This window comes from Leptonychotes weddellii, chromosome 3, assembly GCF_054177405.1.
Source record: "Leptonychotes weddellii isolate Sample4059 chromosome 3, ASM5417740v2, whole genome shotgun sequence".
In the NCBI taxonomy this organism is placed as follows: domain Eukaryota; kingdom Metazoa; phylum Chordata; class Mammalia; order Carnivora; family Phocidae; genus Leptonychotes; species Leptonychotes weddellii.
Genome location: NC_138371.1, coordinates 176472115 through 176496560, shown reverse-complemented (window position 1 = coordinate 176496560; position 24446 = coordinate 176472115). Strand labels below are relative to the sequence as shown.

Here is a 24446-nt window from a genome sequence, read left to right as displayed (position 1 = left end):
AAGATATTTATTTCGTTGTCAAAAATAAAATTTTATTGAGGCGCCTGGGTGGCTCAGTCGTTAAGCGTCTGCCTTCGGCTCACGTCATGAGACCAGGGTCCTGGGATCGAGCCCCGCATCGGGCTCCCTGCTCACCGGGAAGCCTGCTTCTCCCTCTCCCACTCCCCTTGCTTGCGTTCCCTCTCTCACTGTCAAATAAATAAATAAAATCTTTTAAAAAAAATAAATAAAATAAAATTTTATTAACAACTAACTGGATGCCAGTGTACAATTTGTGGGGGTGTCACCAACATTTTCAATATGCAAATACATACAACGCAGGCAACCTTGTAACACACGCTCACTGGAGTACCAACTACAAGGAGCACTAATAAGAAGTAATAAACATTTATCTACTATTAAGCTCAACAAAAGAACCCTGTATGGGCATTTTATGAGGATACCTATCCATAAGACCTGACATCTCACCATAAGGAATCCATCCATTAGAATCATCAATGACAACAGCCTGCTGACCTCTGTAACCACCCCACCATTTACCTATAGGCTTGTAATACACACTCCAACCACACTTCTCAGCAATAGAACAGGACTGGCCCACTCCCAGGGAACCAATTCTTACACGGACAGATATCTTAAAATCCCACTCCTTGGAAATTCCAGCCATTACGACAAAGTCACGGAACCCATGCCCAAACTTCAGAAAAGGACAGGCATGTCACCAGCCAGATGCTGCAGATCACTACCACTCTCACGAAGTAACTCTACAGTGGACACCAGATCTGTCCTCTTCCCAGGATTACAAGGGGCACCACATTCTTCCAGTACTCCATGCTTAGAACAAGACCTTTTATTGTTCTTGTCAGTCCTGTGTGCAGGCTCAGAGTGAGCCCTTCAAAAGCCAGACACCATCTTGAGAGCACTCAGCCTCTCATGCCTATCCTAGCAGCCCCTCTCCCCGACTTCTCTACCAACTACGAAATACTTGGAACAAGTCTGGCCATACTCCACCCAAGAGGCATATTCTTCATCTGTGAAATTACGTACAGTGAAACAACACTGACCCCTTCTGAACCTAGGTAAACTGGAGATCCGGGTTGGCCAGGGCTGCAACCCTGGGCTCCACCCCCTACTCCCCACACCCCCTTACCTTGTGTGTTCCACACCCGTTTCCGCTTTGCCCATTCTCAGCTATTGTCTCTGCAGAATACTTAATACTAAGCCAGCACCTGGGACCTACTCAATACTATTAATTAATAATCATTTCTTCGGCCTCCAGGCATCCCCACGCCATCCCTGCCAGCAAAGGTTCCTCTGCTTCGGGCACTTGGGAACAGAGCCCTGCGGAGCCGTGCTCCATGTGGTGCAAAGGAGGAATGCTGCTCCCAGATTCTCCTGCCAGCTCTCCAGAGAAGGGTTTTCAGTGGTATTCCAACTCTAACTTACCTTGTGATGGCACATCCACATGTCCGCAACCCAATAGGAGTGGTATTAATTCAATGACCATGGAGGCCTCAGGTGACTTTAAAAGTGCTTTCTGATTCATTAAATAAGATGATCAGTTGCAGTTTGGGAATTCACTGTAGTTTACATGGCAGTGATGCTCAGAAATGGAGGTGTGAATATGAGTGTATGAGTTTGAGTGTGTACTTGCTCTTTGTTAGCCACAGTAATTAAGTAGAATACACCTTCTCACAATTACAGAACTTTGATTTAATTGGTGCCAAACAGTCCAAGATGATCAAAAGTAGTAAATACTATGGCATTTATGCTTGTCATACTCTTTGCCTTCTTTTTTTTTTTAAATCAATTTAGATTTCATTAAAATGCATCATGGTACCTCTTTTTCAGCAAACCAGCAAACCAGTCAGAAAGATGTCCCTGAAAATATTTCCAAGAAGCCTTCCCCTCCTCTGCTGCCCTCTGGAAGCAAGGATAGATCCACCTCAAGCAAGAAAATGTCTCCCAGAGCTTCAGCTGTGTCTTATCAGCTACAACTCAGCTATTTTTCAAGTTCCATGTTCCCCTCTTCTCCATAGCATTCCAAACCTTCTGATTTCTGTACGTTTCTTCAATGGGGTGCTTTATTCCTGGGAAAACAGCAATCATGGGGTCACCTGGGTGCACTGGACAAATCCTGTGGCACTGAGGATGGCCCTGAGGTCCCCAATCATCCATGACATACTTCAAGGAGCTCCCACAGTCTGGAAGCCTTGCTTCCTGAGGAGTAAGGAAAAAGCAGTGAACCAAACGTTGTAAAGCTGAACATTATACTACAAACTTTGGTCCCGGAATCTTGGTTTTGTGGTATCTTCCGCATTTTAAATTTTCAAAAGAAGTTGGTAGCCTTATCAAAGACAGCTATCTGATTTCTGTGGCAGAACAGAAGGCCCTTAGGCCTTTTTCTGGACTTCTGAAATTTCCATTTGCCTCCAACTCATGGAACAGTAAGAAGTTATCTTTAATGTTGGTAAGGCCAGTGCCGTCACAGTTGGACAACGAACTGGAAACGAGACAGGCGGTCCAAATACGTATGTGAAGGCAAACAGATTCCACCCTTTACACACATAAATCTCTCTGAAAGGCCCAGGGGCTGGCCTGAAGACAGAGAAAGGTGGCCTTCTGGCTACTCCAACCACTTGTTCACCTAAAATCCACTCTTGGTGACTGGAGAGCTTCCCAGCTGGTCAAAAATGCTCCGCATCACTACCCACCAGGGAAATTCAAATCAAAACCACAATGAGATACCACCTCACACCAGTTAGAATGGCTAAAATTAACAAGACAGGAAACAGCAAATGTTGGCGAGGTTGCGCAGAAAGGAGAACCCTCCTACACTGTTGGTGGGAATGCAAGCTGGTACAGCCACTCTGGAAAACAGTATGGAGGTTCCTCAAGCTGTTACAAATAGAGCTACCCTATGACACAGCAATTGCACTATTAGGTATTTAGCCCAAAGATACAGATGTAGTGAAAAGAAGGGGCACCTGCACCCCAAAGTTCATAGCAGCAATGTCCACAATAGCCAAACTGTGGACGGAGCTGAGATGCCCTTCAACAGATGAATGAATAAAGAAGTGGTTCATATATACAATGGAAGATTACTCAGCCATCAGAAAGGATGAATACCCACCATTTGCATCAACATGGATGAAAATGGAGGGGATTATGCTAAGTGAAATAAGTCAAGCAGAGAAAGACAATTATCATATGGTTTCACTCATATGTGGAACGTAAGGAATACTGCGGAGGATCATAGGGGAAGGGAGGGAAAACTGATTGGGAAGAAATCAGAGAGGGAGACAAACCATGAGAGACTCTGGACTCTGGGAAACAAACTGAGGGTTGTGGAAAGGGAGGTGGGTGGGAGGATGGTGTGGGTGGGTGATGGATATTAAGGAGGCATGTGTTGGGATGAGCAGTGGGTGTTAAACGCAAATAATGAATCATGGAACACTACATCAAAAACTAAGGATATACTATACGGTGGCTAACTGAACCTAATTTAAAAAAAAAAAGACAGAAAGAAAGAAAGGAACAGAAAGGCAGGAGTGTCCCAGTTTGCTCTATTCCCCCATGGCATCTTTGCAAGGGTAAGACACAGTTCTATCCCACCAGCTTACAGGGGGCTTCTACAGGTGCTCCGTCTTGTATCTAGGAGAAATGTGAGTGGAACGGTGGGTACCTGAACCTTTTGTTTTGAACTTGGACAATGCTTATCCTTAATTACCCGCAAAGAACAAGCTACCATTCTTTTATAACAATACTAATATCAGTAACTTACATATTCTATGAGAAAGAGAAAACCAGAGAGACCTAAGTCTCGGCAGCCCTGTTGTTGAAATGAATCGAAGGACTAGTTGTGACCTCAGAGTGCGAAACACACCCACAGGTGGAAAGCAGTTCTCAGAAAGTATATCCTCAGGAAGTAACCACAGTTACCATGTGTAAGTGTCTATATTCATTTCTCAGTCATTTTTATGATGTTCCTTGAGATGTACCTTAATACTCTAGTGTGGATTGAAAATTTAGGTCTGCCTTTTTCTGACAAAAACTCTGTATGATTTTAGACCTTCAACTGACAACTGCAGTGCTTGCAATAGTGATTCTGTGTAGGCTCTGAGTATGTACACAGGCTCAACAGCATTATTTTTTAGAAACACACAACAGACAACAATGCCCAATGCCATTTCAGGAATGTTTTGGGTTTCTCCTTCACTAAGGACATCAAGGTGAGCACTTCTTGCTGTGATTTTAGTTCACCTGCCTCCATCCAGTATGAGTTGAGAAAACACCCAAACAAGTTAAGAAGTATGTGCTAAATAGGAGGCTTAAACTGGACTTTCAAAGTCTGTAAGGCCTAGTTTTAGTACAGGGTTTTATGAGGCTAATTTCTGCTCTCTTGGGTTACTTCAAGCTTAGGGCAATATACCGACAGATTCTAAAAGGCCAAGATTTCAATAAACGGGAGTTTATTTAAATCATTCATCTTCTTTAAAATGTATTTTTATTTGAGAGCAAAGAGAGCATGAGCAGGGTGGGGGCAGAGCGAGAGAAGCAGACTCCCTGCTCAGTGATGCGGGGCTCGATCCCAGGACCCTGGGATCATGACCTGAGCCAAAGGCAGATGCTTCACCGACTGAGCCACCCAGGCACCTTTTGAATCATTCATCTTGAATTATTCATATACCCTGTAATAGATTTGTTTACATAATTTCAATCCAAAACAATGGCAGAGGGTATTTTGCTTTTATGTTGTTGTTTATCTATAGAGAAAACCTCAATAAAACAGACCCAATTACTGCCCTGTCACAATCTATATCTGGCTTCCAAGAGTTGCCCTATGCTAGAGGTTTGTTTGTTCAGTTCTGTTGAAGTAATCAACTCATTCTAACATTTGAGGAAAAAACAAAGTATAGCAGCCATTCAAGTTCTGGCGTGCAGCCACCATGAACCTTGTTTGTGAAATTGGATTTCAAAACAGAACATAAAAAGCTCCAAAGAAGCTTCTTAAAGAACAGAAACCCAGAACTCCAGTACTCCAGAAGAATCCACACACTTGGCAACCACCTCCAGATCCCAGGGACTCCTGTCTGCAGATAGCAAAGCTCAGAACAAGTATGTGTCTGCAAACTGATAGTTCACAAACTGATAGTTCACAAATCACCCCAGGACAGATGAACTTCAGCAACTGAAGAAGTAATAAACTGGTATCTTGCCACCAGTCTCAGGTCTCTAACCAGTTCTTAACTGGAAATTGTGTGATGTGCATGACAAATTACACTACCTTCCAGGAGGAGGCCTTAGGAGTAACAAGAGGAGTAAGAGTTGAAAGTTATTTTGTAATACTGATACAGCAGCAACACTTATAATTATTATGAGACTTTTTAAAAATACAGACATAAATGAGAAAAATAGCACTACATATATGCCCATACTGAATTTTGCAACATAACTTCCTATTAAAGGTAACAATCTTGAAAGTTAATATGCAAACCTTGATGGTCAGAGAAAGGATCCTCTCATTTCTATATTTAAAATTCACAGCTTCGAAAGTGTACATTGAATTTCTATCACTGTTTATTGGACATCTCTGTTTCTTTTTTTTTTTTTTATTCTTATGTTAATCCCCATACATTACATCATTAGTTTTAGATGAAGTGTTCCATGATGGACATCTCTGTTTCTTCTCTCATAAATAAGCTGTTTGTGTCTTTTGCCTGTGTATTTAATGGGGTGTTCAACTGTCCTTTTTCATAAAGAAAGTTTTGTTAGGGGACGAGAGTTCATGTCACAGTTCGGACTTGGGAGCATGGGAAATGTTTGCCTAGGTAAAGGTTATTAAAGGAAATTTTCAACTTTTAACATTTCTGGCCCTACTCCTAGCTCCCAGGGAAACTATACTTAACATTTACCAAGGTCAACATGAATTGGCAAAACCTCAAAGCATGGGCTCTATTTCTGCCCCGAGCACACACTGTACACCTCTGCTGCGTTAAAGAAAATAACCAAAAAGGAGCACTCTGAACACAAAAGAAAAAGTAAGAAACTTCCCAGGTTGCCATAAGATTAAAGTCATACAGCCCTGCGTATATATACTAGGAACTTAAAGCCTGCAACTTTCTCAAACGTTTCGTCTAATCATTTGTAACTTTTTATGTAAAAAAATGTATATAAACCTATACTAAATGTTCCCTTACCAGAGCACGGTCTTCTTTGTGAAGACTGTGTATCCTGGGCAGCTGTCCTAATTTGGGCTCAAATAAAACTCTCTTAAGAATTTCTAAAAGGTTTGTTCCTTTTGCCTCGCAAGACGAATGGTGCCCCCTCCCACCATCCCCAGGAGTGAGTTCATAGTCTACCTGGCGGGTACACTCCTCAAGACCAGGCAGATGCCTCCATCCAGGAGTCCACGGAACACGGGTGAAAAAAATAACTGAAAGTTTTAAAATCTTTCACTATGCGGAGCGTTTTCTTCCGAAACTATTAAATCTAATCACAACTAATGGATCACTCTACTACACAAGTAATAATCTGAAAATTCCCTAAAACGCGCCCGTTACTATTTAAATATTACAAGTCAGCGTGTTCTGAAAAATCAAAGAACGCAGGGCCCTCAATTCCTCGTGAAAGTGAGATGAGAACAAAGGGCAGACTGGAGACGCCTGCACTGAGGGTGAGCGCATGCCGTCTGCACAGCCTGGGGGGCTGCTGGTCCACCGGCCACAGGTCCACCCCGCATTCGCGGCCGCGAATCTGCGACGCCGCGCCCCCTCCGTGCGCAGCACCGTCCCGGCCGGCCGCTCGAGGCCTGCGGGCCTGTCCACCAAGAACTTGGCAGAAGCAGGAAGCAGAGCTGCCGGGCGACCCCTCTCAAGCAGGGCGACTGCTCTCAGCCCGTCCGCGTCGGTCAGAAGAATAACAGGGACCGAACGCCGAGCCGCGGCCGGCGCCCAGGCACCTCTCGGGGGCGGGACATGTCGCGTCACTTCCGGAGGCAGGGCGGGCCACTCGACCCGCTGGCGTACTCCGGGCAAAGCGGCGCCCGGCGATCAGCGACCTGATTGGGCCGCGCTGGAGGGCGCGGGGCGCCAAACTCGCTTCCCATCAGCCCCCGCCCGCCCGTCCCGCGGCCGCGCGCACGCTCGCGCGCCCGCAGCCCGCGCCTGCGCCGCGCCGCCATTCGGGAGGCTGCCGCGCCGCAGGGCCTCGCGGAGCAGCCGGGGACCGCGAGCGCGGCTCCCGCCGTCCTTCGCGTGTGTGGACGCCGCCTCGGCCCGTCATCGGTGAGGAGCGGGACGGGCGGGCAGCGGTGTCGCGCGGGCCGCGACGCCCCGCAGGCCCGGGTCCGAGGAGGCCCGCCCGGGGCGTGCACCGAAGAGCGGCCTGCGCCGGGTCTGCCGGCGGGGTGGGCCTCGGGGCGGGGGCCGAGCCCCGCATGGTCTGCGGGAGGCGGGAAGCACCGTGCGAGACACCACGGGGAGATCGGGAGCTGGCTCCGCGACGGAGGCGCTCGTTCCGCTTCAGCCCGGGACAGGGTTCTCACTGTCCCTCGTCGGCGTGGGCTTTTGTCATTGTTGCTGCTTAAAAACGAGCAGGGCAGCCCAGAGTGGGAGACACGAAATCCCGGAGTCGGCCCGGGGTTGGTGTCTGCATTATGGGAAGAGCTCCTGCCACTCAGCGACAGAAGCAACCGGCTTACAAACGGGCAAGGGACTTAGTGGGTCTTCTCCAAAGAAGGCACCCCGATGGCCCGTGAGCACATCGCAGGGTGCGCATCAGCCATCAGAGTTAAGGAAATAAAACCAGAGTGAGGTCCCCCTTCACACCCACTGGGATGGCTGTGAGCACAGACAAATCACAGATGTTGGGGAGGGCGTGGGACAGGTGGCACAGCCGCGCGTGGCTGGCGGCCACGAAAAGTGCTGCAGCCAGCGACTGTAGAAAAGGGTGTCGTGGTTCCTCCGATTTTAGCACAGAGTTACGTAGGACCCAGCAATTCCGCTCCTGGGTTTCGACTCCGAAGAGTTGAAAGCAGGGACTCAGATTATTGTACGCCAGTGTAGCCAGCTTTGTTCGGAATAGCCAAAAGAGGAAGTATTCCAAGTATCTATCAACAGATGGACGGAAAGTAAATTGTGGTGTGCACAGGAGAATGGGATTCACCCTTAAAAAGGAATACAATTCTAATACCTGCTGTGGTATAGACGTGAGAAGTGAAATAAGCCAGACACAGAAGGACAACCGTGTGATCCCACTCACTGGGACAGAAAATGGAATAGAGATTACCAGGGCCAGTGGGAGTGGGGGAATGGGGAGTTCTTGTATAATGGGTACAGCTTCTGTCTGTGGTGATGGAAAGTTCTGGAAATGGATAATGGGGATGGTTGTACAGCATTGTGATATACTTAATACCACTAAATTGTGCTTTTGAAAATTGTTACCATGGTAAACTTTGTTGTATTTTACCATAATTTTAAAAATGTATTGGGGGGGGGCGCCTGAGTGGCTCAGTCGGTTGAACCTCCGACTGGTGGTTTCGACTCAGATCATGATCTTGGGGTGGTGGGATCAAGCCCCACATCGGGCTCTGTGCTCAGTATGGAGTCTCCTTGTCCCTCTCCTTTTCTCGCTCTCAAATAAATGCGTAAAGTCTTAAAAAAAAAAAAAAGTCTGGGAAAAGGCAAAACCACAGAGACAGTGAAAAGACCAGTGTTTATGAGGAGCACAGGGAATTGTTCTGGCTCTGAAGTTATTCTCGTCCATTGTGTAATGCTGGGTATGTGACACTGCATTTGTGGAAACCCGTAGACTTGTATAACAGGTAGAGTGACCCCTAACTGAACTCTGCACTTTAGTAAATAATAATTTATCAGTATTCCTCAGTTTTAACAAATGTAGTAATACATGATGTTAATAATAGGAGAAATTGTGTGCAGAGGAAGAAAGAAGGTAAAGGTAGAGAACTTCCAATTTTTTCTTTAACCTAAAACTAAAAAATAAAGTTTACTAATTTTTAATTAATTTTTAGGGATGAAAAGCAATGCTAGTGGGTATATACTAATAGAACCCAATTAGCTTTAAACATGCTGTCCATATTGAGTTGTTTTTTTGTTTTTTTTTTTCCCTTAAAGATTTTATTTATTTACTTGGTGGAGAGAGACACAGTGAGAGTAGGAGATGGAGAAGCAGGCTTCCCGCTGAGCGGGGAGCCCCATGCGGGGCCGATCCCAGGACCCTGGGATCACGACCTGAGCCGAAGGCAGACGCTTAACGACTGAGCCACCCAGGCGGCCCTTGAGTTTTGTTTTTAAAAGCTATGCATCAGAAAGTTTTTAAAGACGACCAGGTGTTAGACTTTAAGGAAGCTGTTGAATAACAGATAGGTGTGATGTGATGTGGTGGTGGACTGGCAAACCACTTGGAACTTTTTTTTAGGGACAGCATGTAGTCTGTAGAGGCAAAAAGTAGGATTGGAGAAACTTTTGTTAGTCTGGACAATGTAGTTTTATAGTTAGGCTTAGGAGCTCTGAAATTTAGGGGGCCGGGGGAATGCTAGAATCTTAAAAAAATCCTCCCACTGGGAGGAATCTCAGTGTCTAGCTTCTACCCAGGAGCTGAACTCTGGACTCATTGTTGCAGCGTGCCCATGGGAAAGACCTCATGGTATTTCAGCAGAGATCCAGAATCAGGAAATCAGGATCTTCTGTTGCTTCCTCTGACCTAAGTGTTGTGATCTCAAGTACTTTTCTCCATCAGCATCAGTTTTCTCCGTTGTAAAGTGGAGAGTTTGGACTCAAGCCCTCTGAGGATCCTTTCCTATACTGGCCATTGGCTTATAATTATGGAGGGCTCCTACCTGGCAAAGCAACTCATTTTAGTCCGTGACTGAGTAGTGTGTAAAACTTTATCTTGAGCTGGAATCTGTTTCCCTGCTAGCTTCCACTTGTTGCTTCTAGGACACATTACATATTGAAGTTGGTCAGTTTCTGTACTCACAAAAGACGTGTTTTTAAAGACTGCCTGCCATCGTGGTTGCTCGCTTTCTTTTGCATGTTGCCTAGTGTTAGGAACTCAAAGTGTCCTTCCTACCCAGAGCTGGAGACAGTGATCCATTGGGACATTCTGTCCAGTGCAGACTGTGGAATGCAGTTCTCTGTGGATTCATCCACAGATTTTGCCCATTATACTGGCTTGTCAAGGTCTTATAGGTTTCAGTGCATTAGTTTAGTCAAGATATATTAGAAAGAACCTGGATAAATGGCAGAACTTTAATCTGGTCCTTTGTCAGATGCTGATTATCTGCTTCATCTTCAGCAAATTACTTAATGTCTACGTTTGAATTTCCTCAGCTATAAATTGAAGTTTTAAAGTAGATGATCCCTGAGGTCTTTCTGCTCGAAATCCCAGTGATTTGAAAACTAGAGGGTAGCTCAGGTCACTTCTAGTTTTAAAATCCTGTGAATCGGGCGCCTGGGTGGCTCAGTCGGTTAAGCAACTGCCTTCGGCTCAGGTCATGATCCTGGAGTCCGGGGATCGAGTCCCCTCATCGGGCTCCCTGCTCAGCGGGGAGTCTGCTTCTCCCTCTGACCCTCCCCCCCTCATGCTTTATCTCATTCTCCTCTCTCTAATAAATAAATAAAATCTTAAAAAAAAAATAAAAAATAAAATCCTGTGAATCTAAGATTAGGTCTCTAGTCTTCATGATGGGATGTTTTAGAGGTAATGAACAGATACTTTCTGAGCATATACCACGTGCCAGGGATGTGCAAGGGTTACAGGGGTGAATGGGTAGTCCCTGCCCTCTGAGAGCCAGACTCTGGTAGTACCAAAGAGTGATGGCTACACTGGAGGTGTGCACACAAAGAGGATTGGGGCCGGGGCGGCCATTATTTAAGAAGTATCTGCCTGAAGGATGGGGAAACTTGCCTGATGGCTGGGTAGCAAGATGGGGAGTGTAAAGAAGAGTAAATGCTTGTGTGAAGGTCCAGAGTCTTAGTTTGTAGTGGAATTACAGGTGGGTCAGTATTTAGAGAATGTGGTCCAGTCAGGGGCCAGACAGATGGTGAAGAGCTTTATATGCTGTGGTTTTGTGTGCTGCAGGTGTTGGGGATACTTTGAGGAATTGTGAGCAGGCAAATGCCATTAGGTTTTTGTGTTTGGAACATGACTGGAAACTGTGTGGTGAGTGGATTGCAAGGAAGTGAGACTGCAGGCAGGGAGAGCACAGCTATCAGAATTTCAGCAATTGACCACAGGTAGAGAAATGTGCCGGAACTTAACAGCAGAAATGTGTTGTGAGCTAACCTAGCTTGTTCGTGGCCAGTTTTCTTCCTTTCAAGTCAACAACTTACGCAGACCCTGACACTCTCTTTGAAATCCACTTGAGGGGCGCCTGGGTGGCTCAGTCTTTGGGCGTCTGCCTTCGGCTCGGGTCATGATCCCAGGGTCCTGGGATCGAGCCCCGCATCGGGCTCCCTGCTCAGCAGGAAGCCTGCTTCTCCCTCTCCCACTCCCCCTGCTTGTGTTCCCTCTCTCTCTGTCAAATGAATAAATAAAATCTTTTAAAAAAAAAATGAAATCCACTTGGGAAGAGGCCCGAGCAGTCACTGAAGCACCACTGTCCTTCCTTGTCCCCCGAAGCCTCTTCCTTCTTTGCCCCTTTGTCCTGTTGATTATCTTGTCCCTTCCTCACTGCCTGGTACTTTGCTGCTCTGCAGTGTAGTGTGGATAAGGGACCAAACATGAGCTGCTCCTGTAGTCTGTGGTCGCAGCAGCAGTCTGCTGAGTGCTGTCCTGTCAGCTCAAGTGAGATGGTGGGTTCAAGAGTGCTGTGGTTGTAGACAAAGGCATTAATTCCATAGTGGATTTTGAAGTAGAATTAGATGTGGGTGGTGTCATGGGTAGAATCCATGGTCATCTTTGGTATTATTACATTAAAGCAAGTGGATTGGACCCCTGTTACTGTTGCAGGGAGCAGGACAGCAGGAGAAATAGGCAGAATTCTTTTACAGGGGCACAGATTATCACAGAAATGTAGTTTTGATTACACTTCCCTTCTTTTTTTTTTCAGGTCAACTCTCATCTTTGTTCTTCATGTACTACAGGCTATTTTCTGTAGTTAACTCAGAAGCCATGTAGACTTGCCTGCCCTTTGAAGACATACTTTTTAAGACTTCTAGGAAGATAAGCTGGTAAGTCTACCAGAGAAAAGCCTGTTGGTCTTTATTTCTTACCTGCTCTAAACGTACTTGTCCTGGATTTATAGTGTTATTCTACCAGTTTTACTTTGCATATGTTTTTGTTTGCCTTTTAACGTTTGGGAGAATATTTTTAAGATATGAACATTTTTGAAAAGTGCTTACTTAAGGAAAATCTATAAAAGCATGTATGCTCATACATAATGGTGCATGAATGTGTGCTAGATATGCATATATATGATAAGGTTTGAGAAGTGAATTTTGTACAATTCTTTTTTTTTTTTTTTTTTTTTTAAGTAAGACGTTATTAAGCTATGATAATGAGGCTTGGGAGTAGGCAGGTTTGGGTAGACTGGCCAGAAGAGTTGGTGATAGGAAGAGGAAATAGGGAGGGGCAGGTGGGGGAGAGAGGGAACATCTGAGGAGCCATGGGGTTTAACACAGACTGAGAGGGAACAGGATGGTTGAGGAACTGATTGAGTGGCACTAGATGAAGGGTGGGAGAGCTGATGATTTACCAGACAGCAATCAAGGACAAAAGGGAGTCAGTCCAACCTGAGAAGCTGAGGTGACTGGAGGCCACGGGGGCAAAAGCAGCAAGATTTAGGCTAAGTGGTATTCATCAAAGATAGAGTAATTTACAGGAGCAGCTGTAAAATGTAGGGTTAGTGTAGAATTTCCAGAGAGGCAAGAAACAGAGATACAGCCAATGGAAAGTAGAAATAAGGAGAAACAGCGGTAGAGCTTTGCCTGTCGAAAGGAACCACAGCACTTGGGTAGGAGTTGGGATAGAGGGTGTGGCTGAAGAGGAGACCAGGTCTCCACTTGTTGCGCTGTGTTAGAGATGTCAGGTTTGGGGGCACCTGGGTGGCTCCCTCGGTTAAGTGTCTTTCAGCTCAGGTCATGATCCCAGGGTCCTGGGATCGAGCCCCGCATTGGGCTCCCTGCTCGGCGGGGAGCCTGCTTCTCCCTCTCCTCCTGCTTATGTACCCTCTCTTGCTGTGTCTCTCTCTGTCAAATAAATAAATAAATAAAATCTTTAAAAAAAAAAAATAGAGATGTTGATTTTTTATTTGGTAAGTTTGCCGGAAGCATTTTTTAAAAACCAACCTGATGATAGCATAGTGTGCTCAGTAATTTCTGTGGGAATATAAGAAAATGCTATACCCTTACACTTACTGGGCTTATTGACAGCCTCTATTTTATGAGTTATTGGTAAAAAGTTGATGAGTTAACATACAGGAAATGAAGAAGGTTGTTTTGTTGATGGGACTATAAATTAGGCAAAGAGAGGAGAGAGGTCACTAAGTAAGATACTTTCTCCTACTGTACACCAGTTTCTTTTTTTTTTAAGATTGTATTTATGTATTTGACAGAGAGAGAGAGTATAAACAGGGGGAGCAGCAGGGCGAGGGAGAAGCAGCCTCCCGCTGAGCAGAAAGCCCGACGTGGGGCTCGATCCCAGGACCCTGGCAGATGCTTAATTGACTGAGCCACTCAGGCGCCCCTGTACACCAGTTTCTTGAGAAGATGGGAAAAGTCTCCATAGTTAACGGTTCGTTTAAGCTTAAGAAACTCAAATCGTTAAAGTATAGAGCCTCTCTTCCTGTCATGAGTAGGGTTAGGGTTACGGGCTACCCTTAGAGTTTCTAATATAATAATCATAGCTGACACTGAGGGCTCACCATGAGATACTGTTCCAAGTATGCTACACAATATTAACATCCATTGTAGAGTCCAGGAAACTGAAGCATAGGAAGGTTCGGCAACTCAACAAAGCCATATAGTGGAACCAGGACTCACTCAAATCCAGCAAGCCTGAGGTCTTAACCTTTGTGTTGTAATATATTTGATATAGGGCTCATTATAATATAATGATGTGGTTTAATATGTAATGTCCCCCTTATTTAATATGAACATCCCTTGACTGTTCATCATGGCCACTTACGGCCAGACGGGCATATTGAGATACTACTGCCTTTTCTTTTAACATTCTTCTAGTTTTACGAGACGTTGGGTCTGAGGTGGATCGTTAACCTGCACATTCTTTCTACATGTTTTCTTCACTATGTTTGTGAGTTGAAGATTCTTTTCAGAGATTTTTCTTCAGTACTAAGTGATTATATTCTTTTTTTAGCCCATATAGCCCTAAAAACAATTCTCTAAAGGCCAGGATAGTTGCAGGGTAATTCAGAAGGGGCTAATACTTTCTGAAAAGCACTTGTTTGTTTCCTCAACTGTCCTGTCACCTTTTTAAATTTAGACCACTCCCCCAAAATGCAAATGATATACTAATGATATGGGTGATAGAAAACAATATCAGTAATAACATCTTCAAAACAAGTTATCAGAATTAGAAATGTTAAGTTTTTTAAGTTAATGTTTTAAAAATTATTATTTTTTTAAAGATTTTATTTATTCATTTGACAGAGAGAGCAAGCAGGGGGAGTGGGAGAGGGAGAAGCAGGGATCATGACCTGAGCTGAAGGCAGAAGCTCAACGACTGAGCCACCCAGGCGCTCCTGTTTTTGAAATTACTAAAGGGGGAGACTCTGAATATAAATAAATGTCTCTAATCTGTACTGTATTTTGAGGAGCAGTAACGTGGAAGGAATACGTTTTGACCCTGTAATTACTTTTAGCACAGAACACATTGCATGCTTTTGGTGGTAGCGGATACTTTTGGTAAAGGATGGGACATAATTTAATGAGAAAAGACTTTGTGATTCACTTGGATAAACTCACTGTGTATGTTACAGAATCTCTCTTAGCAGTTGTTGGGTTCCCATGCTGAGAAGAGCATACCAAATGGAACTGGTAGAGAATAGAATAGAGTCCAGAGGCACCTGGCTGGCTCAGTTGGAAGTGTGTGCAACTCTTGATCTCGGGGTCATGAGTTCGAGCCCCATGTTGGGGATAGAGATTGCCAAAAAAAAAATTAAAAAATAAAGAGAGTCCAGAATGGATTCATAAACACAAAATTTAGTAAATGGTAGATGGAACATTACATATCAGTGAGGAAAAGGGTTGGAGAGACAGCTGTCCATTTGGGGTGAAAAAACAGGCTGAATCCCTATCTCTTTTTACCAGATAGAGTAAAAAATACAAATGTAAAGGGGTGCCTGGGTGGCTCACCCCGAGTGGAGCTCTGCCACCCTGGGCATGGAGCCTGCTAAAGGTTCTTATTCCCTCTGCCCCCCACCAAAAAATACAAATTGTAAAAAGAATGAAATCCTCAAAATCATAGGAAAAAAATACTGACTGCTTTAAAAAGTAATGGAGTGGGAAAGCATAATTTATAACAATCATAAGGAAAACACCTTAAACCAGTTCAGTGTGGAAAAAAAGCACATATATATGTACACATACATACCATAAAGTCAAGAGACATGATAAACTAGGAAAATATTTTCAGTAAAGGGTTGACTTCTTTTATGCAGACTATTTACAAATAATTAAATGGACGAGGCACATCCTACAGAAGAAATACACATGGCTAATCAACAAGGGAAAATGTTCACTCTTTCTCATTAAAGAAAAGCACCTTAAAACACTGCTCAGACTCCAGTTTTTACCCGAGAAGTAGCAAAGATAGAAGTTTAATAATGCTCATTATTGATGAGGGAGTTGGGGAATTGTCCCTGGTATATACGCTTTTGGTTGGTATGTCATAGTACTGGAATTTTTTGAGAGTTTCATGAAGTTTGTCAATTTTAAATGTAAATCGCCTTTGAACCAGATAATTCACTTCTAGGAATTTTCCCTTCAGAAATACCCTCATATTCAAGATATGCACAAGGAAATTTAGTGCTTATTCTCTAAATAAGTAGAAACAAAGAACTCTCTAAGTAGAAACACGTAAACTTGGCCTACTTTGGTTTCTAGAATCACCGAAACCTCCTCTTCTCGCCCTGAAGCCTCAGGAGCCTGGTCTTCTTCTGAGCCACCTTCTCTTCCTTAAATGAAAGCAAGTTGCAGATCAGTGTGTTTAATATCCCACTTGTGTAGGATGTGTTTGTGGGAGATGGTGTGTACATAGAACAAGTGATACTGTGTAAATATGTTGTTCTGCATGAATGAGTGCATTTTTAACTATGAGCTCCTGTTACTTTTCACCACCCTAGAACACTTGCTTAAACTTTTAAAAAGTCGTAATTACTGGCAAGCAAGTTCCTGCCTCACGTGTCCTCTATCTGAATTGCCCTTTGCTAGGCAAACTCCTTTACATCGTTCAGGATCTATGCTCAAGTGTCTTTCCTTGACAGCCTTCTCTGCGTTCACACTTGGCTTTGCACCTAATGTAAGCACCATAGTACAAGACATCTCTTTAAACCCAAGTGCCTAGAAAAACAGGGCACAGAAAATAATTATTTTCACAGAAAAATTATTTTATTAAATGAATGAATAAAGTACTTGATATTAGGATGGATAAAACATTACAAAATGTGTTGATATTTTTAAAAAGCCATCTTTTCATAATTTTAGTTAAACAAATGCTCTCTGAAGTGGAGCTAGTTTCTTGCTCAGCCTTAAACTGCCTAGCTTTACTTCGGTGTTGGCTGAGCTTTATATGCTGATAGCTTGTTGATTTCGGGTTTCAGAGTCAAGATGTAAGGCACATGCTAGGTCGGGTTTGGGTCACTGTTATAACCTGGGTGAGGCACCTCTCTGAACCTTTTTCTCCATCTACAAATGAAAGTCATAGTGTTAGGAGGATTACATGAGGTGATACCTCTAAAAGTAGGAGTTCCTGGGGCTCAGTTAAAAATTAGTTCCGTCTCTCTTTTTTCTCTTCAGAATCTTTATTGAGGTATTATCTGATAAATGCACATGTCATTCCAGACTTAAAATTACGCGGTTATGGAATGGATGGAGAAGAGCATTTTATTCAAAATTATGTCCCCTGAAAATAATTAATTTCTACTTTATTGCAGCACTGTTGAAAGTTTTTACAGAATATAATCGTGTGTGTTGTGACAGAAAGAGAAATGGAAGTATTCCAGGAACTCCGTAAACCGTCCTCACGTTTGGAGTGTGACCACTGCAGTTTCCGAGGCACGGATTATGAAAACGTGCAAATCCACATGGGCACCATCCATCCAGAATTTTGTGATGAAATGGATGCTGGTGGGTTAGGTAAAATGATATTTTACCAGAAAAGTGCAAAGCTATTCCACTGCCATAAGTGCTTCTTCACCAGTAAGATGTACTCTAATGTGTACTATCACATCACATCCAAACATGCAGGCCCAGAGAAGTGGAATGAGAAACCAAAAAATCAGCTAAGCAAAGAAACAGATCCTGGGAAAAGCCCTCCTCTTCCTGAACACCAGAAAATACCCTCTAATTCAGCAGAACTCCCAAAACCCATACCTGCCCTTTCTCTAGAAACACAGAAACTTGGCCCAATTTTGTCTCCAGAATCACCAAAACCTACACCTCTCACTTCCCTGGAGCCTCAGAAGCCTGGCCCTGTTGTTTCTCCTGAGCCACAGACACCTTCTCTTCCTTCTCCTGAGCCTCCAAAATCTGCCTCTATTTCTTCTCCTGAACTTCCAAAACCAGTCCCTATTGTTTCTGAGTCTCAGAAACCAGTCCCTATTCCTTCTCCAGAACCACAGAAACTTGCCCCTATATCTCCTGAGCCAGTAAAGGCCACTCTTATTAATCCTAAACCCCAGAAACACTCCCATTTCCCAGAAACATTGGGGCCACCTTCAGGCTCATCTCCAGAGTCACCAGTTTTGGCTGCTTCCCCTGAACCTTGGGGTCCATCCCCAACTGCATCTCCAGAGTCTCGGAAACCAGCCCGGACTATCTCCCCTGAGCCAAGGAAGCCATCCCCATCGGAGTCTCCTGAACCTTGGAAGCCATTCCCTGCTGTCTCCCCAGAGCCCAGAAGACCAGCCCCAGCTGTGTCACCAGGTTCTTGGAAGCCAGGGCCACCTGGGTCCCCAAGGTCTTGGAAATCCAGTCCTTCGGCGTCATCGGGACCTTGGAAGCCAGCTAAACCTGCTCCATCTGTGTCTCCCGGTCCTTGGAAGCCAATTCCTTCTATCTCACCTGGGCCATGGAAACCAGCTTCCTCTGTGTCCCCCGCATCCTGGAAGTCATCGTCGGTCTCACCTGGTTCCTGGAAGTCTCCCCCTGCATCTCCTGAGTCGTGGAAGTCTGGCCCGCCAGAACTCCGAAAGACAACTCCCACCTTGTCACCTGAACATTGGAAGACAGTTCCCTCAGTGTCCCCTGAGCTTCGTAAAGCAGGACCTCCCTTGTCTCCTGAGCTTCGCAAACCAGGCCCACCATTGTCCCCAGAGATCCGCAGTCCAGCGGGATCTCCAGAGCTCAGAAAACCTTCAGGGTCTCCAGAGCTTTGGAAGCTTTCTCCTGATCAGCGAAAAACTTCCCCTGCTTCACTTGATTTTCCCGAGTCCCAGAAAAGTTCCCGTGGTGGTTCCCCTGATCTCTGGAAGTCTTCCTTTTTTATTGAACCTCGGAAACCTTCTGGACCATCTGAGTCCCCTAAGGCAGCCTCCGATATCTGGAAGCCTGTTCTCTCTCTTGATACCGAACCTAGGAAACCTGCCCTGTTTTCTGAGCCCACCAAAACAGCCCCTCCAGCTTCTCCTGAACCACGAAAACGTGCTCTTTTTCCAGAGCCCCGGAAACATGCCCTTTTCCCTGAACTTCCCAAATCTGCTATCTTCTCAGAATCTCAGAAAGCAGTTGAGCTTGGTGATGAACTACAGACAGATGCCATAGATGATCAAAAGTGTGATATTTTGGTTCAGGAAGAACTACTAGCTACACCTAAGAAACTCTTAGAAGACACTTTATTTCCTTCCTCAAAGAAGCTCAAGAAAGACAACCAAGAGAACTCCGATGCTGAGCTTAGTAGCAGTGAGTATATAAAAGCAGATTTAGATGTGATAGACAGCAAGGGCCAAGAATCAAGCAGTGATCAAGAGCAGGTTGATGTAGAATCTATTGATTTTAGTAAAGAGAACAAAATGGACGTGACTAGTCCAGAGCAGTCCAAAAATGTGTTACAATTTACTGAAGAGAAAGAGGCCTTTATCTCTGAGGAAGAGATTGCAAAGTATATGAAGCGTGGAAAAGGAAAGTATTATTGCAAAATTTGTTGCTGTCGAGCTATGAAAAAAGGTGCGGTTTTGCATCATTTGGTTAATAAGCATAATGTTCATAGCCCTTACAAATGTACAATTTGTGGAAAGGCTTTTCTTTTGGAATCTCTCCTTAAAAATCATGTAGCAGCCCATGGGCAGAGTTTACTTAAGTGTCCACGTTGTAATTTTGAATCAAATTTCCCAAGAGGCTTTAAGAAACATTTAACTCACTGTCAAAGCCGGCATAATGAGGAAGCAAATAAAAAGCTCATGGAAGCTCTTGAACAGCCCCTGGAGGAGCAGCACATTTGATTTTTACACATGGTGTGGATATATGATCTACAAAGTTGTTTGTTGAAACTGTAAAGCAGAGTTAAATAGTGTAGGTGGGTCAGTAGATGTTGATGTGTATGGTGTACTGTGTTCAGTTGTCTCAGTAGTGTTACAAAGAATAATTCGCATTTGGTTCTTTTTTTCATGGTCTCTGTTTATGTGGCTATCTTGTAAGTCAATAAATTCATAACTATATTCCAGATGGGTAAAATTTCTCTGATTTCTTTTAAAAATATTTGAATAATATGAAGATGTAGGTGGTCCACTTATCAAGAGCAAGTTGTACTCAATTTAAAACATCTAGTCAAAGTGTATCTTTTTTTTGTGAAACTAACTTCAGACAATGGAAATTAATAGTTGGAATGTTTAAGAATTAGGCATGAAAAATTTGAGAAATTTTTTTCTCTTTCCTTAAATGTATTTTCAGATCATAAAAGGTATTTTGAAGTTCCTATTTGGTCATATACAGTTAGTTTATTACAAATCTTGAGCAGCTCTAGATGTTTATTAGCTTTTATGTCATGGAAAATTGGAGTCTCAGGGTTGCTGATTTTCTGCTAAATAGATGTTGAGTAAGTTTTAAAAGGTTTGCAGCCTTCTCTAGGAAACTGGGAAAGATGAGTGTGACTTAGGTCTTATCTTTAGCTGTTTCCTTCTGAGTCTTCCATTCTGCACCGCCTTCCCCACCCCACCCCCAGTTCTGTCTCTTCTCTTCTCTGTGAGCTCACACCAATAGATGATCCTTGACTGCCAAATGTGTCAGAACTGTACTTCCTGCTCCCTGGGCCTCACACGCCACCTAGGGGGTTCAGACCTGGTAATGAGTAGGAACTGAGAGTCTTCCAGATTCACGGTAGAAAATTTTGTAAGTAGACATTTGTGTTTGAGAGACGTCAATTGTATGTTTTCCACAGTTGTCACTGTAAATACCTTGTGCCTGTTCGTGGATTATTTTGTTCTGAAATATTTTGTCAAATGTGTATCAACCAAATTAAAAACAGAGGCTTTCATGTCAGTAGCATCCTCGTGTGTGTTTTCTTTTGTGTAATTTTCATTGTACGATACCCAGGTACCATGATTTTTTTCCTGTTCCCCCTGTTCTCAGCATGCTGATTTTCCCATTTTCCCAGCATTTTCTAAGCTATGTTTTCTCAGTTCTGTGGTCAGGTAAGTGAGGGAAACGCTACACTCAACGGTGCTCCTTGTGGAAGATCCACATCCTGGCTGACTTGTGTAAAAACAGTGTGAAGCATTTAGTGACATAAGGATTCTCCTGTGCAGCCAAGGGTTGAGAGACTATCTTTAATTAAGCTGTTCCCAGACATTTTTGAACAGCGAGCACTTTTTTATCATAGCATCTAAATTAATATGCCACTTGAGAAGGCTTCGTGTTTATAGACTCCTGGGAAGCTCTTAGTGTTTATAGCATTCTGGGAGGATCTTACAGGCTCCAGGTCTCACCTCTTTGGTGAGTAGTTGATGCTGTTGTCCGTTTACACTGGGCCCCTTGAGAACAAGCTTCCAGTACTGGAGTTTCCTTCTAGGTGTCTAAGGATACCTTAGGTAAGACAGTGGTCTTGTTCTCATCTATACGGACTCAATTAAAATTATGACTGGAAAAGACAAAGGTGTGCAGCACCCAGAAACCCTTTTGAAGCCTGCAGTCTCAAACCAACTGTTTTGTGTAACATTATTTTCCTTAGGACTTTACACTTCTGGTGCAAACTTCTCACAGAATCCTTCCTAGACCTTTGCTCAAGGTGGAGCCAACTAGTTCCCGTGACTTGCCATCTTAGGTGGGTTTTTTCATAATACAGAGGATATTATGCTAAAGTAGGAGATGCACGAATAGTTTTGGCCTTTGGTTAAGCCACTGTGTTCTTGGTTCACCTCACTTACGGCTTTCCACTTTTTTCTCATTTTACCTCAGGGTCAGAATAACCTAATACCCCCCTTTTTTTTAACCTTGGCAATTTTGCCTCCTATACAGTAGCATCCCTCTAGTCAATGTGACCCCGTCTACATTTTCATTTTCTCATTTATCTATGTAATTACAACTATTTTTTATATAATATGAAAAATTAGTGTACCATCTTTCAGTCAACATTCATGGACCTGACACTAATGTATTTTAGGTGACCTACTGAATTTTCATTAATTGGACTCCTCAGTACCTGAACTGGGATGTGTCTGTAGCAGATACTGCTTTTGTTTTGTTTTTTAAGACTTTTAAAAAATTTTTAAGTCATGTCTACTCCCAACATGGGGCTCGAATCCACATTTCCAAGATCTAGAGTCTCATGCTTCGCCAGTTGGGCCAACCAGGCACCACCCTCCTTTTGTTTTTAATATTGGTGTGGATTCTACAGCTTTGTCTTAGATGAAAACAGAAGGATGCTTACCAAGTAAGATCTACAAACAACCCAAAATGAAGGGCATCTTTTAAGCTGCGTTACATCCCTAGACCTTAAACACCCTGAAATTATCCCCTTTTCTCCGTCTAGCTGTTTCTGTGGAGTAATTTTGAGTATGCAGTGTTAGTCTCCTATTGCTGCCATAACAAATAACATGAAATTCAGTTGCTTACAACAACACAAATTTGTTTCCTTACATTTCTGTAGTTCACTGGGCCAAAGTAGAAGAGTATCCGTTCCCTCCCCTTTACATTTTCTATTGGCTCCTGCTTCCCTCTTCCATGTAAAGACCCTTGTGTTTACATTAGGCGACCCAGATAATCTAAGCTGATCTCCCAATTTTAAAGTCAGCTGATTAGTAGCCCTAAATCTCCTTTGCCATACAAACTGCCATAGTCATAGGGCCTGGCATCTTTTGGAGCCACTCTGCCTACCAGACCTGGGCTTGAAATTTGGGGTTTTGATTTCTCTGCTTGGCCTATTGCAAGCTAGCTTTCTTCAGCAGTGTTACTTGTTACCTCCTCATTGGTCTAGGCCCTCATCACCGTGTACGTTTCTTAGTACAGTAAACTGCCTGTAGTGTCAGGACTCACTGTCAACCCCCACTCACCCTTTACACACTGAAATCAGGTCTCCACAAGACTGATTTTATGTTGCACATTTAAGGCCTAACATTGGCAAACCATACCTTCCTCAAGCAACCTTCCAACCCCACTCTGCTCATTGTTTTTTCTTCCCTAAGAAAATGCTCCCTGTTTCCTATTAAACTGCTACCCTGGGGTGCCTGGGTGGCTCAGCGGGTGAAGCATCTGCCTTCGGCTCAGGTCATGATCTCAGGGTCCTGGTATCGAGCCCCAAGTCCGGCTCCCTGCTCAGTGGTGAGCCTGCTTCTTCCTCTCCTTCTGCCTGCCGTTCCCCCCTGCTCGTGCCCTCTCTCCCTCTCTGATAAATCTTTAAAAAAAATTAAAAACAAAAAACTGCTACTCTCACTGAGCCTGGCACAGTTCTCTCCACTTTCCAGGGCTACTCTTGCCAAACTGCTTTTTATTTTATGAATTGGAGAAAGAAGAGACAAACCCTCTAAGACTGAATTGGGCCTCATTTAGTGTTGACTCAGTGCAGGAGTGCTACATTTTCATTACAAGTTCCCCAGACTAAAACTGAACAAACTGTTGTAATAAAAAAAAAAAAGATGATTTAACACTTTTGATCCTGACCAATTAGTGGCTTAGTTGGTTTGAGCATAATGTTAACTTTTTGCTTCTATCACTAGCTGATCTCTTGCAAATGCTTGCTATGGGCCAACAAGAGGACTAGATGAAATGCATGGAAGCCTCATAAATTCTTGATTTGTATAAATGGAAGAGTTAGTTCTAAGGTCAAGTGAACAAAAATTTTATTTGAATCAAAAACAGAGAACCCTGGCCCCTCAATCAGTTCCCAGACGAGCCAGTTTACAAACCCAGAACTCCTTGGATGCAGAGGAGGCGTGGTCCCCTTGAGTGAGAACCCAAGTACACTGCCAAAAAATTTATAGTTAGCCTTTCTCCCAACCTTCACCCAGGGGACTGATGGCCTTGGAGCAGCGCACCTGTGTGCTGGAGAGGACACAGACCCTCAGGACTACCTGGACATGGACTGGATTGACACTGAACCCAGGAGACCACAAGCATCACTGTGGCCCCTCCAGTCCAAGCAGGGTTCATGCAGGTCAGGTGCCTAGGGTGTTAGGTCTGTCTCACAGCTGGTTCTGTGGGCCCCCAAACCATCCTGTGGTTATTGCCCCAGCTCGGGAAGTATCTAATTAAAGTAGCTATTCTCCGGAACTGTCAGTATCCCCGCATGGGTTCCCTGACCTGTGTGGGGTGAGAGCTATTACAGTGGAAGAGATCGGTTGAAAGCCACTGGTAAATCCAAGGCAGTCAAGCAGTGAGGATTCTGGGAAGTTGGAGGAGCAGGAAGCACCCGAAATCTGTCCCCCAGGGAGGCCACAATTGCACTGGCAGAACCTGTCTGATGTAACTACTTGGAACTCAAGTCTGTTGAAGGCTTGCAGCTTGCCGGGGAAGGCTTGGACAGTAAATTCTAGCTCCTCACACAGTGGCAGCTACCCATCCCCCACCCCCACCATGGGAACATCTTGCACACAACTTACAGGAGCTAGGATGGGTAAAAAGGACCCTGTCTTCCCAATACTGGGGATCTGTGCTTTGATTGCTGATTGCTAGTTTTGATCACAGAGGTGCAGGCAAAGAGGCAGGCAGTCGCTCTGGCTGCATCTCCTCCGCTGCTGGAATCCCTTCGCCCTCCAGCTGAAGTGACTTTCAAGAGATTTAAAGGGCCAGGACTCACCACCACCCCCACCCCAACCT

At 44.2% G+C, this 24446-nt stretch overlaps 1 protein-coding gene and 1 long non-coding RNA gene across 2 annotated transcripts; one reads left to right on the top strand and one right to left on the bottom strand.

Moving 5' to 3' along the window:
• Positions 1–220: 220 nt before the first annotated feature.
• On the bottom strand, positions 221–6950 carry LOC145720722 (uncharacterized). The gene is made up of 2 exons (XR_014143929.1): positions 6201–6950; positions 221–2220 (listed from the first exon to the last, which is right to left on the bottom strand). It is a non-coding gene; the product is annotated as an uncharacterized LOC145720722 (long non-coding RNA).
• Positions 6951–7134: 184 nt separating this feature from the next.
• CHAMP1 (chromosome alignment maintaining phosphoprotein 1) lies at positions 7135–20675 on the top strand. The gene is made up of 3 exons (XM_081815261.1): positions 7135–7286; positions 12074–12194; positions 17135–20675. Exon 3 carries the CDS (start codon positions 17189–17191, stop codon positions 19637–19639), a length of 2451 nt encoding a protein of 816 aa, XP_081671387.1. The 5' UTR covers positions 7135–7286; positions 12074–12194; positions 17135–17188; the 3' UTR covers positions 19640–20675.
• Positions 20676–24446: the final 3771 nt, after the last annotated feature.

Coding starts and splice junctions, on each gene's coding strand:
- CHAMP1 (XM_081815261.1), top strand. CDS start 17,189: ATGGAAGTATTCCAGGAACTCCGTAAACCGTCCTCACGTTTGGAGTGT.